This window comes from Watersipora subatra, chromosome 3 (assembly GCF_963576615.1).
Source record: "Watersipora subatra chromosome 3, tzWatSuba1.1, whole genome shotgun sequence".
Classification (NCBI taxonomy): domain Eukaryota; kingdom Metazoa; phylum Bryozoa; class Gymnolaemata; order Cheilostomatida; family Watersiporidae; genus Watersipora; species Watersipora subatra.
This window is the reverse complement of record NC_088710.1, coordinates 15,534,385-15,553,843: the sequence shown is the minus strand read 5'-3', so window position 1 is coordinate 15,553,843 and position 19,459 is coordinate 15,534,385. Positions and strand designations below refer to the sequence as shown.

At 35.7% G+C, this 19,459-nt stretch overlaps 1 protein-coding gene across 2 annotated transcripts in view; it reads right to left on the bottom strand.

Moving 5' to 3' along the window:
• Positions 1 to 337: 337 nt before the first annotated feature.
• The window catches only part of LOC137391525 (carbohydrate-responsive element-binding protein-like), a 34,100-nt gene continuing 14,978 nt past the window's right edge, over positions 338 to 19,459 (bottom strand). For both annotated transcript variants that reach the window (XM_068078028.1, XM_068078027.1), the window contains 8 exons: positions 18,837 to 19,087; positions 16,911 to 17,012; positions 12,599 to 12,698; positions 11,497 to 11,543; positions 7,761 to 7,919; positions 5,216 to 5,343; positions 2,653 to 2,906; positions 338 to 764 (listed from right to left, as the gene is read on the bottom strand). In XM_068078028.1, the coding sequence (XP_067934129.1) occupies positions 586 to 764; positions 2,653 to 2,906; positions 5,216 to 5,343; positions 7,761 to 7,919; positions 11,497 to 11,543; positions 12,599 to 12,698; positions 16,911 to 17,012; positions 18,837 to 19,087 (1,220 nt within the window). In that variant the 3' untranslated portion in view covers positions 338 to 585. The remainder of the gene's footprint in view (positions 765 to 2,652; positions 2,907 to 5,215; positions 5,344 to 7,760; positions 7,920 to 11,496; positions 11,544 to 12,598; positions 12,699 to 16,910; positions 17,013 to 18,836; positions 19,088 to 19,459) is intronic.

Genomic DNA, 19,459 nt, shown 5'->3' with positions numbered 1-19,459 from the left:
CTTATGAAGAGCTATTACAAAATTTATGAAGAGCCAGTAGGCCACTTAACAAGCTTACAGTTGATGTCATGAAGTGCGCCAGCGCTAAAAACATACGAGCGCCCAGCCTATGAAGAGCTTCTGGAAATGGTTTCAGTGTGATACAGATGCAACTCATTTCTATAACCAAACTAGATGTTTTCTGCATGAATTTCTTAATTCATACTGCATAAATAATTTGGTACATCTATGTCATATTGCATAAGACCATTTTTGAAGTCACTTATCTGCTGAATCTTCTATGAAACATTGATTATATGAACAGATGAATTACTTTAAAACAATGGCCATATATTTGTGCACAATTTATTACCAATATTAAAGTCAAGGTAAGCAAATATACCAAGAATAGTGAAAAGTCATACAAAAGATAAATAGTGTTTGTACATATATGCGAATATGATATGAAAATAAAGCGAGTGTCAGAAAAATTCAAATGCTGCCTAAAAATGTCTGAAGGGCACAGGCATACTGGAACTGGTTGAACTCAAAGGCTAAGTATAAGTGTGCAAAATGACACAAATAATAAAATCAAGAGAGCCCAGGCTATGAAGGTAAATTAGTTGTCTGTGATAAATATGTAGAAAACTGAGAATCTTGGTCTATAGGGCCAGCAGTAGAGTAGTTTTTAGTAAGCACAGCAGCCCTAGCTTGCTCTGGCAGCGCACTTGGATCTGATAGTATTGATGTATCTGTCCCAATTGTGCGCAAGGAGTTCAAGATAGCTGTAAAGTAATAATATCATGTGCACTTCACTTAACTGAAAACTTATACATGACAACACTACTAGTATGGCATGCCTGCTAGCATCGAGTTATAGTTGTAGCGCTGGAATGTAGAACCTGGAAAGATTTCAAAGATTAATTTTGGTGAGATTTAGGAAAGTAAACAATGTCATAAAGGACATATAAGAAACAGATCTAGACTGTTTGTGAAGCAAAAAACATAGATCAATGGAGAAAAGTATACATCTATAGAATAAAGCATGCATCTATAGATGAAAGCATATATTTATAAATGAAAGCATACATCTATAGATGAAAGCACACATCTATAGATAAAAGCATACACCTATAGATAAAAGTATACATCTATAGACAAAAGCATGTGTCTACATATAGATAAAAGCATACGCCTATAGACAAAAGCATGTGTCTATAGATAAAAGCATACGCCTATAGATGAAAGCATACACCTATAGATGAAAGCGTACATCTATAGATGAAAAGCATGCGTCTATAGATGAAAGGATTAATCTATAGATGAAAGCATACATCTTTAGAGGAAAGTGCACATATACAAAGGAAAGCATGCATCTGTAGAGGAAAGCTACACCCTGAAGCAAGGGTGTAGCTTTCCTCTCTAGATGCATGGCAGACCATCCTATGAAGGCTGAAGAAAACAGTTCAAAGAGTGAGCAAATAGATCATAAGTGACTTGAAAAGTACACAAAACAGACAACGCTTGAATTACAAATAGATAGGATAGACAATTCCAAGAAAGCAGAGGATGCAAAACTTCATATACAAGTATAAGAGAAGGGCAGTGTTCTCCAAGAGGTGGATATAAATGTTTCAGGGGTTGTGTGACACCCCTTCGATCAGTAGTAATTTTCAAGGCACCAGCAACTTTTCTTAACCCTTGGCAATTACGCTGTAATGAATGTATTGCTGAGCAATGTATAGCAATGGTTGCGGAACTTCTAGAAAATCAGGAAATTATCACAAGAATTCAGCTTAGCAGCTTCCCAGCAAAAAAGAAATTCATCTTTTCCAAAAGCAAACAGTTCGCTGTAATCCAATCGGTAGTCTAACTACAGTTGGTAGTCCAACTGGAGTTAGACTATCAAACCAATGGCGGTGAGAACTTGAGAGATAAACCGGAATACTGCTTAGATTGGGGGTAAAATAGGCATTCTAAAGTTTGCACTGCGGGTGGCAGAAATCAACAAGCATTAGTTTTTGGCTAGTTTGTCTAGCAAAAGCTATGACTTTTTATTTGTTACAGCAAAATTGAGCGCTCACCACGTTGTTAAAGCTCTGCACTAAAGCTACTGACATACTGCGTGTCGTGTTAACTCAAATAGTGGCCTGGGTAACAGACACGATCAGACATTTTAAGCATTGATTAGTTTCAATGCATATAGAACCACCTATCTCTAACTACAACACAGAATCACAGGCTAAATAAAATTCCTAGACGGCACTGAAATGAACCCTTGCACAGCAGCCTACTACAACACTATGTAAAAAATCACGCCTGGTGCTACAAACAGTGCAGAAGTATGGAAGGTGTGGGGGGGGGGGGGGGGTAACAAAGCTAAATAAATTGCTAACTAAAGTTTGGTTTTCATACATTTATGACAGGTGCTTGTAAAAGTGCTTTGACAGGTATTCGTGATGAGAGTTAGTGACAGGTGTTGCTGACAGGTGCTCAGGTCATGTGCATTATTGTATCCTAATGTTATTTCATATTAAATAACATGGCCTTTTGCTAGGAGATATTCACTAACCGCAACTATCTCCTAGCAACAAGTATACTTAATGGGTATAACAAGGGTACACAACTCAACAATTATATAGAATATGAAAACAACAGTTAGCGAATACTGACCAGGTCTAAGTGCAGGAAGTGTGCAATGCTGATCGAGCCATGTCTGAGTCGTACGGTACAACTCATCTACACTAGCAGTCGATACCATCGTGCTAAAAGAGTCAAAAAGAGGAGACGCCAACTGACTAAATATATAAAACTTCCAGTTCTGAGTTGTCCTCTCAGTTATATATGCATCTAATATCTCCTTCATCTGTGATGTGTGTTGGCCAGTGAGAGGAACTCCCGTGGCTGGCAGCTGACTTTGACAGGAACTGAAACACACAAAAGATCTTTATTGCTAGGCATCAGAGACTTTGTACAAAACAAATAGTATTTAACTGATTCTCTAGCTGATAATGGCAGTTGGTTGATGCACAACAGCACATTATTCTTTGTGCAAAATAAATAAAACCCAAAACCAGCTATTATCCTCTCTTGCGTATACAACAGTCACGGGGAGTTACCCTCTCATATTCATAAAACAACACCCATCACGTATTCTTTCTTGTATATACACCACAACAGCTAGAGATTGTCCTCTCCTGTACATACACCAGCCAGCAGTTATCATCAATGAACAGACACTATCTGGCTTTTAAATGTGCTCGAAATTTATTTTCCTGACTTGCACAGCTTATCTCTAGTTTATCTCAATCCTCTTAGCATAGCGTTACAATAATGCTGCTCATTATTCACCGCGGTACCTTCACCGTACAGTACTTTAACGTACTGTACATTTACCTACACTCATTACCTACCTCATACACATAACACATTATATACACATTGTGCTGCACTCAGCATTAAGGGTTAGGGATAGTTGTGTAATAAACATCTGATAACATCTGTTCTACAAACTGCTACAATGTAACATAAAGCAATAAGCTACATGGGGAAATAATGTCAATAATGTTAGGCTTCCTCATAGTAGCCAAATTCTACAAAAAAAGTTTTTATAAAAATATTTGCTTTTGTTAATCCAAACTCGGATAGTAACCTTTGTACGATGGTATTGAGCAAAACAGAATTGAGCAAACTACATGGGAAACAAGCAAATTAATGCTTCGCTTACAACTCAATAAAACTGAGAGACAAGAGACAACCAGTTCTAAGATAAAACTAAGAGACAAGAGACGACCAGTTCTGAGATAAAACTGAGAGACAAGAGACGACCAGTTCTGAGATAAAACTGAGAGACAAGAGACGATCAGTTCTGAGATAAAACTTAAAGACAAGAGACGACCAGTTCTGAGATAAAACTGAGAGACAAGAGACGACCAGTTCTGAGATAAAACTGAGAGACAAGAGACGACCAGTTCTGAGATAAAACTGAGAGACAAGAGACGACCAGTTCTGAGATAAAACTGAGAGACAAGAGACGACCAGTTCTGAGATAAAACTGAGAGACAAGAGACGACCAGTTCTGAGATAAAACTGAGAGACAAGAGACGACCAGTTCTGAGATAAAACTGAGAGACAAGAGACGATCAGTTCTGAGATAAAACTTAAAGACAAGAGACGACCAGTTCTGAGATAAAACTGAGAGACAAGAGACGACTAGTTCTGAGATAAAACTGAGAGACAAGAGACGACCAGTTCTGAGATAAAACTGAGAGACAAGAGACGACCAGTTCTGAGATAAAACTGAGAGACAAGAGACGATCAGTTCTGAGATAAAACTGAGAGACAAGAGACGACCAGTTCTGAGATAAAACTGAGAGACAAGAGACGACCAGTTTTCAGTCATTTCAGTAAGTATCACTCAGTGCTGTGGTCCTAAAGCGATCCTCTACTCCCTTTGTCTTATTAGCATTAGCCAAGTTATTCCAATTAGCTGAGTTGTAGGGAGGCAACTCCGAGCAGGACTAGACCTGACCTAGTTTAAGAACTTTGTTATGCCTATTGAGAATAAGTAATATCCAACAAATTATTATCAGTACCTGACACAAGCCTATACAATATTACTCTTGGAAACATGATACTTCCCGGGAACAGTATTGTTAATAAGACTGCCTGAAAGCTGCAGTACTAACAGAGAAAGAACACTCCAATTATAAACAAACCTTTTCTCAGACCTAATCTCCTCTTAAAATAACACGGAGAAAAACTATTGTTACCAAAGTTCTGTTAATAATGTTATGTGAAGAGGGCTGTTTGTTCAAGGGGCATTAATAGGGAATTGTTGATTTATACGTGTGAGGGAAAGAACATCTTGTATCAAAACATTTTTCAACTTCACACCCAAAATCTTTACTATAATAGGAGCCCTAACCATCCGTTCATCCGTCTGAAGCCATGACTGGATGTTAAGAAAAAAATATTGCTTTCAATGAGATTCAACCGCTTCCAGTTTGGTAGACCAACACTTTAACACTAACACCTACACCTATCGACCGCCTTGCCATATTTTGGAATAATTGCGCAGTCATTTATTACACCTGACAATCCCTCAATGCCGGCGTTTTTGAAATGGTAACGGTAAATAACTAGCTGTAAGGAAGTAGCCCAGGCTTAACACCGAGTCTAAAGTTATCATATTGTGTGAATGCTGAAAACTAGGAGCAAAGATAGCAATCAATACCTTATAGCAGCGTTGAGAGCATCTATTTCCTGTTGCAGCATGTCTGCCTCACTCTGTAACTCCTGCCGCTCTCTCTTTAGCTTCTGAGCAAACTCTGCTGTCTTTATCAACATGGTTGCCTTGCTTACCTAAGCAGACATATATATCAACTGTTATCAACATGGTCACCTTGCCCATCTAGATAGACATATATTGTAAAACCTCTAATTGAATGCCATAGCGCTCTGTAGTGCCATGGCGTTCCAATCCTTCCTCTATGGTGGCGGTCAATTGGAGGTGGCGTTCAAATTGAAGCTAGCGTTCTAATTTTTCAAATTTTGGGAACTTTTTTGACCTCAACTTTTTTCTGCACTGCTGAACTAGTCGATATTAGAGTCTAAACAATATTTTGGCGGAGAAAAACTTTTACGCGTTGCATTTATAATAAAAGTTTCGCTCGCTAAATGTAACCTTTGGCCTAAAACTAGTATTTTATTTACCGTCGTGAATGTTAACCGTTTTTTTATATACATGCATTTCAAAGTATCAAGACCGCGTTAAACAAGGAGCTACTATTAACCTAAGACAACTATTAAATATTTTTAAAGTGTTGCTTTCAAAGCTTTGACAAAAAAAACCGAAAAGCTTTGAAATTGGACAACTAGGAAATTAATTATTATTGATGTAAACAATTCATTATTAATACGATTTTGTGGACAATTTTCTACTGATCCCTTGATATTATGGGTTTGTAAAGACCAAAGATTGTCAAAGTGGAGGCAAATGGAGGTGGCGTTCAAATAGAAGTTGACGCTCCATTTTTCAACCCATCTGTCATTGTGGTGGTCAAATAGAGGTGGCATTCAATTAGAGGTTTTACGGTATATCAACTGCTATTAAATATAATAATAGACATAAGAAAAGATATAAGAAAATGTAATAAAAATCATAATAAATAACTTATTTATTGTTATAAAACACTGTAAATAAACAAGATATAATGGTATATTTATTGTTAGAAAATACTGTAACTAAACAAAATATAATAATGATTTATTTATTTTTTATAAACGCTGTAAATAAACAAGATACAGTCAAACATGGATAACTCGTCCACGGATAGCTCGAACACATTGTTAATTCGAACATTTCCTTTGGTCCGTTCCCACGTAATGATAAATTGCTATAGATAACTCGAACTCAACACTGTTAATTCGAACTGTTTTTTTTCCCAACAGCTACCGAAACGGTTGTTTTCGCTTTAGAAAATCACTTTATTCAAAGCCATAGAGGTAAACTTCATCTTTTCGTGATTCATAAGCGTCATTATTACCACCATCGGCAAAATATTTTTGTCAACGACTTTTCTAAAAGTTTGGTGAAATTTGATTTATACTGCGATACGATGAATAGCACGGGCTAGCCGGGTCACGCGCGCAAGAATTTTCGCCACGCACATACAAACATAAATCGCATGTTGTTTTGTATGTGCGTGGTGAAAATCCTTGAGTGCGTGACTTGGCTAGCCCGTGATGAATAGTTTTCCGACGTTGATTCCGTGTTGAATCAACGTCGGAATGTTGAATGTTTAAAACGTCTTTAAAAATGTTGTAATTAAACGTATACGTTGTCTGAGCTACAAAAAACTATTCATCGTTTGACCTAAACGCAGAATACGTGTGTACATTCAATAAGTATTTATTAAAAAAGCGTGAGTGATATAGAATGTACCGTAAAACCTCGTAAAACTTCTAATTGAACTGCCTCGGAGTGTTGCTCTTAGCGAATCCCAGGTAAAGTAAGGTAATCTGCATAAACTTCAAGAAAAAACGGCAAAATTGATCGTGGGTAAAACCCCAAAAGAAAAAAATGTCTTTTCTTTTGAGCATTTCAACAACAATCAAGTTTTGCCAATGTCAATCTGAAAAACGTCCTGGCAATAACATCACCTCAAACAACAAACCAATCTCAAGTGATAGAAAAATCTCTATACTTTTTCATGAAAACGTTTTAAACTTTACATTAGAAGCATTTAATTTGAAACAAGCCATTTGTGCTTTTGATTTATATTATAGTTTGTATATGTACATGTATCTACTAATAAATAAGTAAATATATGGACTTGTGACAGTGCTCTGATAACTTGAATGCTCTGATAATTCGAACACTTTTGCTCGGTCCCTTGAAGTTCGAGTTATCCATGTTTGACTGTATAATAATGATATATTTATTGTTAGAAAATACTGTAACTAAACAACATTATGAACAATGAACAATTTATTGTTTTCAAATAATGTAACTATACAAAATATAATAATGATTCATTTATTGTTAGAAAATACTGTAACGAGACAAGATATCGAAATGGTTCATTTAGAGCCCCAAAACTTACATTGGCTTCAACTGCAAGGCAGTGTTCTATAACTAAAAAAGAGAAGCCATGAAGATGACCAGATGTATTACCACTACTACCAGCACACATTTCTGGTTCGCACCTGTGAAATGCTGCCAGTACACATATCTATTGTAGGCTGTATTACTAGGGAATTGACAAATGCCACAATACCTTGTTATTTGGGTTGTTAGCGAGCGCTGGTACAAGTGTCTGAATAGCTTCAAAACCATTCTTTATGTTGGAGCGCCTCTTCTGTTCAGCAGTAGAGCAGGTGAACTGGCTAGCCTGATGTTCTACCCTATCTTCTGGCACTGGAACTAACGGGAAGCCCTGCACAAAGAATAGCGTGCTTTTTTAAGCATTTCTTGAACCAAAAATGACACCCAAAACCACTTCCTTTTTATGTTATGTTGATATAATATCTTTTGTTCCTGATTCATATACAGTGCACCATCAAGATACCATGTTGATCCGTTCCAGGGTTGGCATCTTATGACGAAAACATCGTATGTAGGGGTATATTAACCGTTGTAATTATATAATTCAAACATCCCCTGGTAAAAATCATCCAAAATTTTATAAAAGAGCTGTACATATTACAAATTAGTAACAAAATAGTATATTAATCTTAGTAAGTATAGTTACCTAGAGTAACTTTATTGTATTTTTTGCATTTAGTGGCTTTGATCTGAAATAAAATGTCATGCAGTACATACCGTACGTAGGGAGTTATATTACCTTCAAGACAGGCGTACGTATAACATGGATTTTGAATTCACCTAAAATAAGTTCAGCTCACTAAATACACACACTTAAAGCTAAGTTTTAGTATGTATTTTTAACTATTTAACTGAACTTCAATTTTTTATTATTAAACTTTATCACTTATCGGTTTTTGTCGTAGCTTTTACTATAGCCTTTAGCGGACCTGCTGAAAACCTTTTTCAACCTAATTTGGCAAGAAAGTCCGAACGATGCTGTTTTCATAGTGAAGTGAACTTTGTTAGCAAGTCAAAAGAAGTTGTCTGACCACTAACAAATTTGAAGTAGTCGCAACTCCAACTTTGCTACTGGAAAGGAAAAATATTACTGCTTTACAAACGAAAATTACTGGACTGAAAGAAATCGGTCATCGTGTCTTTTTTAGACGTTGTGAAAACATTTTCGGCGCCTTTGTTAGTTATACGTACATAATAAGCAGACCGACTGTCAAATTAGAGCTTTCGCGAAAATTTTGTTAAATTCGTATGGTGAAATAGGATTAGTCAGGTGAGGTAAAAAAATCATCATGTTTCACTTCGTAAGGTGAAAAAAATCGTATATCAGGGTAATCGTATCCTGAGGGTGCACTATACAATCAAATGTCCACTTATGATTACCTCGGCATACAATGTTTTGTCAAAAGTTATAAAGTTTGAGCAAACATTTGTTGTGACATACAAAATAATTATTAATATATGATATTTAGAATTTCTTGAAATTCATTATTACATTAAATATCGCACTAATTATTATATTTGTGATATTTTCAAAAAACTACAGTTTTGTAAGTAAGTAATTTTAAAGATTTGAAAAGTTAAATAAGGTGCAAAAATAGTGCAAAGTATATAAAATCAACTTAATTTAAACTACACCTAGTGAAAGTTAAATGACAATCATAAGCAAAAGTTGCGCTGTATTACTGGGGTTACATTTAGTGTTGGGGATACAACCGAAATGGGTGATATCTGATATATCTGTTGTTGGAGTATATCTATTGCTAGAGATATGTCTACGGATGGGGACACATAGGGCACTGTTGATAATTCTATTGTTAGAGATATACATCCCTTGTTAGTGATACGCCTATTGTTGACGATTTATCTATTGCTAGTGACATATCTATTTTGTGATATATCTACTGGTGGTGAGGCGACTATTACAATAGGAACATTTAAAATATCAACTCTTTTTTACCCACAAGATAATGATGAAAGGAAATGGGTCTACAAATAAAAGCCTTAATAGCCGTTTCAGTAGAAAAACACACCAACAATGGATAATCAATTGAAAATCGTAAGTCAACTTCTAGATTATGTAAATCACCTTGTTATACATGTAGCTACCTGACTTACAATGATACTGTGATAACAGGTCTCACGGAGGAATGGAAAAATTGTGAGTTTTTGTGAGTAATCAAACGGCTATAACAAGTGGCCCTAAAGGATGCCTTGTATTTGAAAAGGCGTCCTAAATAAACTGGCATTTCGCCACTTTGAATATGTTTGCTAAGAAAATTTGGTCAAAGATATGTTACGAAGCCATCTAATGAAATGTCTTCCGCAGGAACTCTTGCTATAAAGAAGAATTAACCTTGGACTTTTACTACTAATGAAAAAAAATGTCAATTGAACATTTGAACACATTTATTCTATGATTGGAAAATAAAATTTCAATAACTTTTTATATTAAAATGTTGCTCACAAAGGACTACTCATGGGTGAGAGAGATTATCTCACTTTCAAAGCTACCAGATAATAAACTGTATGAACATGCTGGCTAATTTCAAGTATTATAAACCACATGTTATCTGAATAACAATATTATAAACCACATGTTATTTGAATAACAATACTATGAACAACATGTTATCTGAATAACAATATTATAAACCACATGTTATTTGAATAACAATATTATAAACTCCATTTTATTTGAATAACAATATTATAAACCACATGTTATCTGAATAATAACATTCAGATAACATGCTGATCATATAAAAGCAGTTATTGTAATCAAAACTGTAGCTAAAGATGAAGTTGTAACATCCATATTCAAGAATATAAAAATTCCAATGAAAGTTGTTATTTGAAAACTTAAATCGAAAAACTAATTTTTTATAATTAAACTGAAATTACTTTGATAATAAAGACTTTTGTGACTTAAGGTGAAAAAGTCCGCTTTTATAAAATTTGGATAGTGCAAATGAGTGGTGCAAATATCATTATCAACTGTTCATTACCAGCTATCAGGCAATACGAACCAAACTCTTTGCTGTTCTTACATTAAAAACGGCAGATAGGTAAATTTGTATCATAGTGTTGCACATTCCCTTGTCTGAAGCAATACTGTAAAGGTTAGCATGGACACCTGCTGAGGGTGTCACAAATTCTACTATAGTAGCCCACTAAAGTAAGTTATCACTGTTGTACCAGAAGGCAATATTTCGCTGCTGCCTGCTCTGCAAAATTTCATCACAATCTGTTAAAATTGTTGCCATTATTAGGCAAATCATGGATATAATACTTTTTGACCAAGTTAACCAAACAGTAAACTTTATGAAGAAATAATGTTCATAGATTTTTTCATAACAACCATGAACTTTTTAATTCATAAAAACAGAAATAGCTTGAAAAACTCCAATAGCAGCCTTTACATTACTGTAACTCTTCTACTAAATACAGAACTTATCCTGTTATCAGAATCTGCAAGTACCTAAAAATGGAGTATAAAAATTAAATAAAAATTGATTACTATTACTGTTATTATTGATCACTATTGGGAAAATTCACAAGCTGTTCACAAAGAATTCGAATCATACGACTATTAGACTATTGCTTCAGGAAATATGGCGTAATGAGTCGTCTTTCTTTTTCCTGCTAGTTGGAATGAAAGAGCAGACAATTCTTGATATCATGCTTAGAAACTAATAATATTGAGTTGTTTATGATATATTTATAACACATTAATTCCAGTGCTACCTAAAATTGCTAAAAAAATTGTTTGACAGACAGCTGAGAATTTCAGTATTTTTTTAATTGAAAAGTTTATTGTGCCAAAAAATCTCTTTTTAAAGGAGTTTTAAAGGAGCACCAGTTTGATATACATGGACTAGGAACAGTTATGGACAGTTATATAAACTGACCTCATTAGAGATAGACCGAGATACAGCTCCCTCTTCCTGCTTTTCACCTACAAACCAGTGTTATGATAAGATATATTAATGGTAGATATAGTATACATTAGTCATCAAAGAATTTCAAACAAGACAGTAGCTGCATAGCATGCGCGTACTCTGATTACAATTATAAAACCGTGAATGGTTCGAGAAAATTCAGATTTTAAAAACTAACTTTCAAAATCAAACTTCCCAAAACCGTGTCATCACACAGCAATAAAAATAAATAACAACATAGAAAATAGTGTAAACGTTCTAACCGGGATATGACTGACAATCTTTGTAACATTCATGCTAATTTGTAAATAATAGTTTGTCTCTACAGATGTAAACCAACATTTTCATTTTAAAATGGCCCAGAAACAACGCGTTGGCTACACAAAAGAGGCATATCAACGGGGTATGTTTGTGTCGTGCGCGCGCCGTGTTTCGCTATATTATAGCAAGATCTATACAGTAATATATTTAAATATATATTAATTTGTTGTATAATATTCTATATTAATATAATAATATATTTAAACACTTTACTAACAGCAAGAGTAACAAAAAACCAGAGCAATCTAATTGACTGGAGTAAAAATGCCTTAGAGAACATAGCGTTTGATGTTGTTTGTATATAACGCTTGCTATAATCAGACAGTATTACATCATTTGACCGGTCTGCAAACAGGCTTGTTTATCGGTGTTGCGTAATTGGTCATCTGCGTAAAACAGAAACCAGTTATGACCGGATATAACATGCTGGTCGCACGCTATCCGCATCAGCCGATCACGCGGAGCTGGGATGGCAGATCAAAACGATGCCATTGGCTAGAAATATACAAGCCACACCCACTGTGTATCGATTATACTGTTAGAAAGGATTAACCAATGAAATCAACGTTGGTATTTTATAAGCCATGACAGCCGTGAAACGTATTTCATATCACTTTGAGAGCCGCAGCTAACTGGCTGGAATAATCTAGGCAAAATAATACTTTCTTGAAACAAATATAATAGGCAATATGTCTGGCACTACACATTCAAACAGGTAAAAAACATGACAAGTAATACTATAGAATAATACCTAGCGTCGAGTGCTGTGAGAAAGGTGTGACAGAGACTTGGGAAGAGCTGCTCAGTGGCGTGTCGATACCTGAGACGGCCACAAGATCTGGTACGATGCTCTGAAAGGCACAAAGATCTGCGATGTCATACTCGTACTCAACTCGAGGGTGATGATGTGACACACTCAACATATCGCCTGCGTTGAATTGAACACTAGCGGTAGCTTAATGTACTGCGGTAGCTTTGTGTCGTAGATCGAGCCAGGGTGTTGATAAATGAAGCTGTCTGATTGGTCAACAATTTAATGACACAACCCGCATGCTTAGTAGTAAATGGATGACTAACGAAGAGGTTGTTAAAGGGGTTTAAACTTACTAAAGCATAGGAAAGTGAGGCTAGCTGAAAAACAGCATGAGAATTCTCAGGCCATATGTGATGTTCTGTCACGCGTGTTGCACATCTACACAGCCCAATATTTAAAAGTCTTGAACTTCAGGTGTTATTTGATAAATTTGCCAAAAGCATTTTGCTTTGTATAGGCCATAGGCCTATAGCATGAAATTTGTCAATGTAAAGCACCTTGATATATGCCAACTCAAAATCATAGTCAAATGTTGACTTACATCTATGCATGTTGAGGTTTTGGAATGACCAACAAAACTCTTTGATGCTGTGAAATTGCTCATAGCAAGATTGTACTAAACTTCATATGCTCTTGTGTTTTCTTTGGATCATAAATTTAAAGAAATAAATTTTATCGACCCTCCAAAACAGCCCTAACCTATGGTATGAGGTCAATTCATAAAAACTTGAAAAAGACCAAATGTTTCAAATCCTACCAAATTCACAATTAATATTTTTTGGTTGTTTATATGAAAGTAAATCAAAATGTTTCCACTTCAAAACTAGAAGCAGTCTGTCCCTTACAAACAGCCAGCAACATGCCATTCAACGGAGAGCGAGAGCGTAATAGCTTAACCATTTGATCATCGGCAGCGTGGCTTTTTGTGAGTACAAACCACCAAGCTCCTCAATATTTTGGGGCCTTGCAGCTGATATGCGAACCAAACTTCAGTTGCAACTAATTGAAACAGTGGTTTCCATCATCTTATTAAAATCAGCCCACTCAGAGAGTTGGTGGTCAAGGCTTTAGCTAGTTAGAGAGATGAATGAAGTGGACATCCAAGACATGTGTGCTAGTAATGGCCTGTGATACAGAGTGGGATGCTATTGAATTCATGCTGAAGGAAGATTATGCAACAAGTCCAGTCGAACGCTGAGTAAATCAATAAAATATAAAACCCAGCTGCTAGTACATGAGCTAGTACTGACTAATCACCTTTTATTTGTCTCATCTTATGTGTCGAGATGTGCACACAGTGTACAAAGCAAAGTTCAATAACCAGCCACTAACAAGCCTGCGCAAAACGAGATAAGTAACAGAGAATAGATGCTTGAACCAGCAGCAGACACCCTGATGTTATAAAAATGGTTGGTATAAAGGATGACATGGACGGAAGTTATCAGTTATATACCATCAAACCTGTATTTGAACGCCGCCTTTATTTGAATGCCCCTCTATTTGAGCGCCACTATGGGAGAAGGATTGGAAAATAGAGCGCCACCTTTTAATTGAACACCATTTTTATTTGAACGCCACTTTTATTTGACCGACACTATTTGACATTCTTTGATTTTTACAAACCCGTAATAGCAAGTGATCAGTAGAAAATTGTCCACAAAACCATACTAATAATCACTCGATTACATCTATAGCAATTAATTAGTTTGTTGTTTCTGTCTGTCCGTATCGAAGTACATTTTCCGACTCCAAGTCATTTTGTCATCAAACTCCAAGGTTTTTTGTTAGAATCTTTGATTGCAACACTATGGAAATAATTAGTAACTGTGTCAGGCTAATAGTAGGTTCGTTTTTTTACCGCAGTCTTGATACAGCGATGTATGTGAAAAAGTTTTGCGCTTTCATGATAGAATCTGAGCTACTATGTATTTTGAGGCTGAAACTCTGAGACTATTTTGAATACACAGTTTCTCTTTATTCGCATGAGTGTATAGATGTATCCTAAAGAGAATTATGTAAATGTTTTGCTCTACTAAAACATTGTTTGGACATTAATACCGACTCAGCTGTACATTAAAAGGAGTTAAGGCCAAAAGACACTGTGGAAGGTATTGAACAGCCAGAAGAATATGGAATGGTTCCAAATGAAAACAACGATAAGAATGCTATTAGCTGAGCAAACGATGCTAATATTTTTGTTTTAAATAATTTTGTTAATTTTTGTTTCGGATTGTGTTATAAATATGGTTGGTTTATGTCCCTTGTTCTTGAATATATAATTGTAGCAGTTGATAGATTATTATATACTGTAACTTATAAATTTGCAGATTTATAGAAAATAATTTGATAGCATCATTGCGGGTAATTTAAACTTGGTTTACAATGGATCGACCCTCGTAACTCCTCCTCTATTGCACACAAAAAGCTGGCATGGCTGCAAACTGTAGCAAACATATCAATGAGTGTAATGAGCTTTTATGCAACCTTGTTAAATATAGTTATAAAATGAAAATATGCCTTCAAATTTAGAATGAAATAAAAAACTAGAAAACTCCAACAACTGCAACGCAGACTATAAGATCATCATAAGCTAATTGCAAGCAATAGATATCAACTAGTAGAGACATACTTATGAGATCTATGACAAGTTGGAGGTAAGTTAGCAAATTTTTTCCACCCAAAGGCTAAATTTCGCTCTACCCAAAGGAGAGTACAAAATATAGGCGACATTCGATTTGTCCGTGAAAGGGTAAGTTTGTCTTCTCAATACTCTGACGAGGTGTTTGAAAAATACAATGCCACCCTTTATTTGAATGCCATTTCTAATAAAGCGACACACTAAGGGAAGGGTTGAAAAATAGAGTGTCATGGCGTTCATATAAAGGTTTTACCGTATATCTATATAATACATCTATAATATCTATATATAGTACATATATTATGTATACTATATTGTGTATATATAAACATGTATTTTTCTATCATTTGATATCATTTTATGCAAACCAATAATACTGCAGTTACGGTACAGCCCACAAATAAAAAAGCTGTCAAGTTTTTCCATTTTGTGTGGCCAAAGGGGTCAGTTTGAAAAGATCTTGGAATGGATTAGGCAAATTATATGTATTTTACTGGTCTTTTAAAATAAATTCCCTATAACGCAAACGTTCCTGGAATGGATTATTTGTAATCGTTGTAGAACCGCTTACTGTACTTGGGTGGGCTAAAGGTAAGGCTTAGGCAACGCGAATCAGCTGGCTCCTGTGGTCACTTGATGGACACCTGGTCACCCATTGGGCACCTGTGATCATTTGCAATTACCAAACAACCTCTAATAGCAGAAGCCATTTAAAAATAGCCAATTAAATAGGGGATAATAAGATATGCCTGGCCCTATCCCCTAACATTATTTACATATCTGACACGGAGAGTCGCACTGATGATTATAATTCATTTTGCACTGACAAATAGCCTGCAAGGTAGTAATCATCAGAAAGCCTGCAAGCAATAGAATAAAATACACCCTTTCATTCCAGATATGTGTGTTAACAGTTGATCGTGAGGTGGCTGTTGATTGCACGGCTTTGTAATGTAAAGGCTTTTTTGTAGAAAACCTGCAGCCATGAAATCTAGGAAATAACATCAAACCCATATTCATCTTGACGAAGCACGAGCTATTCAGTTGATCACAATTACAATAGATTTAATGTGTTCATGCATGCACAGTATGTTTATTTAATTTTTCTTGTTTTTAGTAAACGGTCAAATATACAACACGAACCTTCAATTTGGTACATGACCAGCCTAGTAGAGCAAACTATTAATGGGTTGCACTGTAGCCTGCTATTCACGAGAGAACGTGAAGCGGGTAGGCTGTCTAACAACCATTTTCACTGAGAGTGATTTTGGCAGTTACAACAAGCAAAAGTCTGTGTTTCTGATAATTAACAATATAATTTCTATGCTCCGTGTTCACACGGACTCTTTTAAACCTCTCCTTCAAAATGGCCTCAGATCCATGCTGTAAGTGCAACCTAAACACCTCTAGTCATGGACAGTAGTAGCTTTGAAATAAACTTGTGATATCTCTAGGATGGATGCAAAGGCTGAAAAGCTGGTGTCAACAGAAGAGAGAGGATGACTCCGAAGAGCAGACAACTCACTTATTACGACAAAGCGGAATGAACTCATGAAGAGTTCTTGCAGCAAGGGATTGCAGTCAACTAGCCTAGCCATAAATATAACCTACCTTTTTCTTAGCGGTGAGTAGTCGAGTAAGAAAGGGCGTAACTGTGGTGCTCTGGGATGCGGCGGCCTTAGGCGCTATGTGTACTGGTTTGTTAGCTGTTTCCTGCAATAAAAGACTTTTATTGCATCATCAATATTAATTCGGTTTCATTACTCTGAACGGACAATTGTACATACTTAATACTTAGTTATAGGCGTACATAAAACTTAAAATTCTGTACTTCTTGGCTTTATATACATACAGTCAAGGTTTATGCAAGTATAAGTCAAGTATAAGCAAAGGTTTATGACCCCTTTCAACAATAAGGTTGGAAGGGGTCTTGTTGGTTGAATAGACATCTTATTACAATACAAGCTATTTAATAGAAAATAAATGGCATCAATATTTAGCCTATAAATTACATAAATTAATATGTTAGCGTGTACACATGTAAGTGTCAGCACTTGGTGTGTCCACCTCTTGCCCTAGTTACAGCTTCCAAACGACAAGATTGATGCTTTCAATCAACTTTTGCTAATATGAATGTATTAGATATATGTATTAGATCAACTCTCTTACGATCGCCAAATGAGATGAAAATCGAATTCTCGAAATCGACAAAAACGTTGTTAATTTTAAATATTTAGTGATAATAATTAAAGATGATGACACGAAACGCTAGCATTAATAAGTGATAACAACGTTTATTTGCCTAAAATAAAGCAGTTCTTCAGTATATGTTTTTAGCCTAATCTCATTTTATAGAATGTTTAACCAGCGAATTAATATCAAAACAAGACCAACATTTTCTTGAACCAGAAATAAGTTTGTCAAAACGTGCACAGACTCTGTTTGAGCCAGATTTGCAGTCAGATCATTCAACTGCTTTATTCCCTACCAACAGAAATGCCTTCAGTTCATTGAGACAGAAGCTTCAACATAATTGCAGGTAAATTTAATGAAATAAAACGAGTAGGTAAATTGGATGAAAGGAATTTTTACACTAAACTCTTAATGTAAATAAAGCTCATTATGATTATCAAATTATGAAATCTAATTATGAAATCACACAAAACTTTATACTCTCCTCTGATTGGTAACTCGTTTAGATTGTCCTCAATTTATCCAAGAGCAAAGGAGTGGCCACAAAGTGGCTCAAATGAAGCTTTTGAAAAATGATAGCGATGAGCTTACCTTTACAAAAAACTTTTTAATTAAAAATCAAAAAATGCGCTTGCAGCTTTTAAAATTTGTCGATGATATCAAGTGGTATAAAAGTAATCTGAACAAACACTAAGATTCTGAAGCTAGTCTATGATGTTTATGTCTAGTCTATGATGTTATCGGCAGCATGTGCTGGACACATCGTTGTCTGCGTTGGTTCATAATGTTAGCACTTGCAGTTAACCCTTTAACATGGCCACCAAAGAGCACCTTCAGGTCCGCTCATCTACCTGTGACCTTGTTAATGATTGTTTGAGAGCTGAACTATTATGACTGATGTAATAAAACTTGAAATGGAATGAATTCCGTTATGCTCAGGCACAGGTGTACCTTCAATTTGATAATAGGCTATTAGTGAGTGCAGTTTTAATATTAATTTTTCAGTACTGGTTCACTGCTATTTAGGTATTCATTAACCACAAAACTGCATGACAATATATAAAAAAGGGAATATTATGAACAGTGTCCTTTTCATATGATGGCAACTTGTTTGGCACGTTTTCACTTTTTCTTGACATTATTGGCATCCATTTACTGAAACTGTGACAACTAATGGAAAACATCAGGTGTTTCAAGTTAATTACAAATTCTTCGGAAATCTTGGTTTAATTGCATGTAGCAATGCCTTATTACTGTCGATTTTTACCTATAACGACAATAACGGTGTGGAAATCCACCAATTAAAAAAATAACAATAATCTTGTAATCTTTCCCACAATGCACCTTAGAAACGGCAGCAGGTTGGAGAGGTTGTTGGAGAGGCTGCTGCCAGACAGATCCCTGCTGTGAAGAGTTGGGTTGGACCACCGTCACATAGCGAAGAGATGGCATCACTGGCGCAGCAAAGACCAGCGGAGCAATGCTTTTGCTTTCGACTGTTGGAGCAGGAGTTGACTGAAAACCAAGTTGTTGACCAAAAGTGACAGGAAGTGGTTGAGGCTGATAAAATGGGTGTGGCTGATGTTGGTCCGAGCCTACAAAGAACAGCAGATTAACACAGAATTTATCGCTATGTAGAGTAACTAAAGTTGTATCACCTAAAGGTAAAACAATTAAAGATAACAAGAGAAAATTTTTAATGGTTTTAGTTAAACTTTGAACATTGCGTGCTGCCTATATGAATTAAGAAAAAAGAGAGAGGATAACTACCAATTTTGAGTACTTTTATCCGAAAATAGGCGGCAGCAAGTTTCTCAGTAATCTTACACGAGACAATGATATAGATCTAGACACTCATCTGATTATATGCACCATCAAAGTTCAATAGAATTGTGTATATGATATACAGCCATACTTCGAAACATCAGAAATTTGAGATACGAGGAAAATCCGAGCAAACTTTTGCC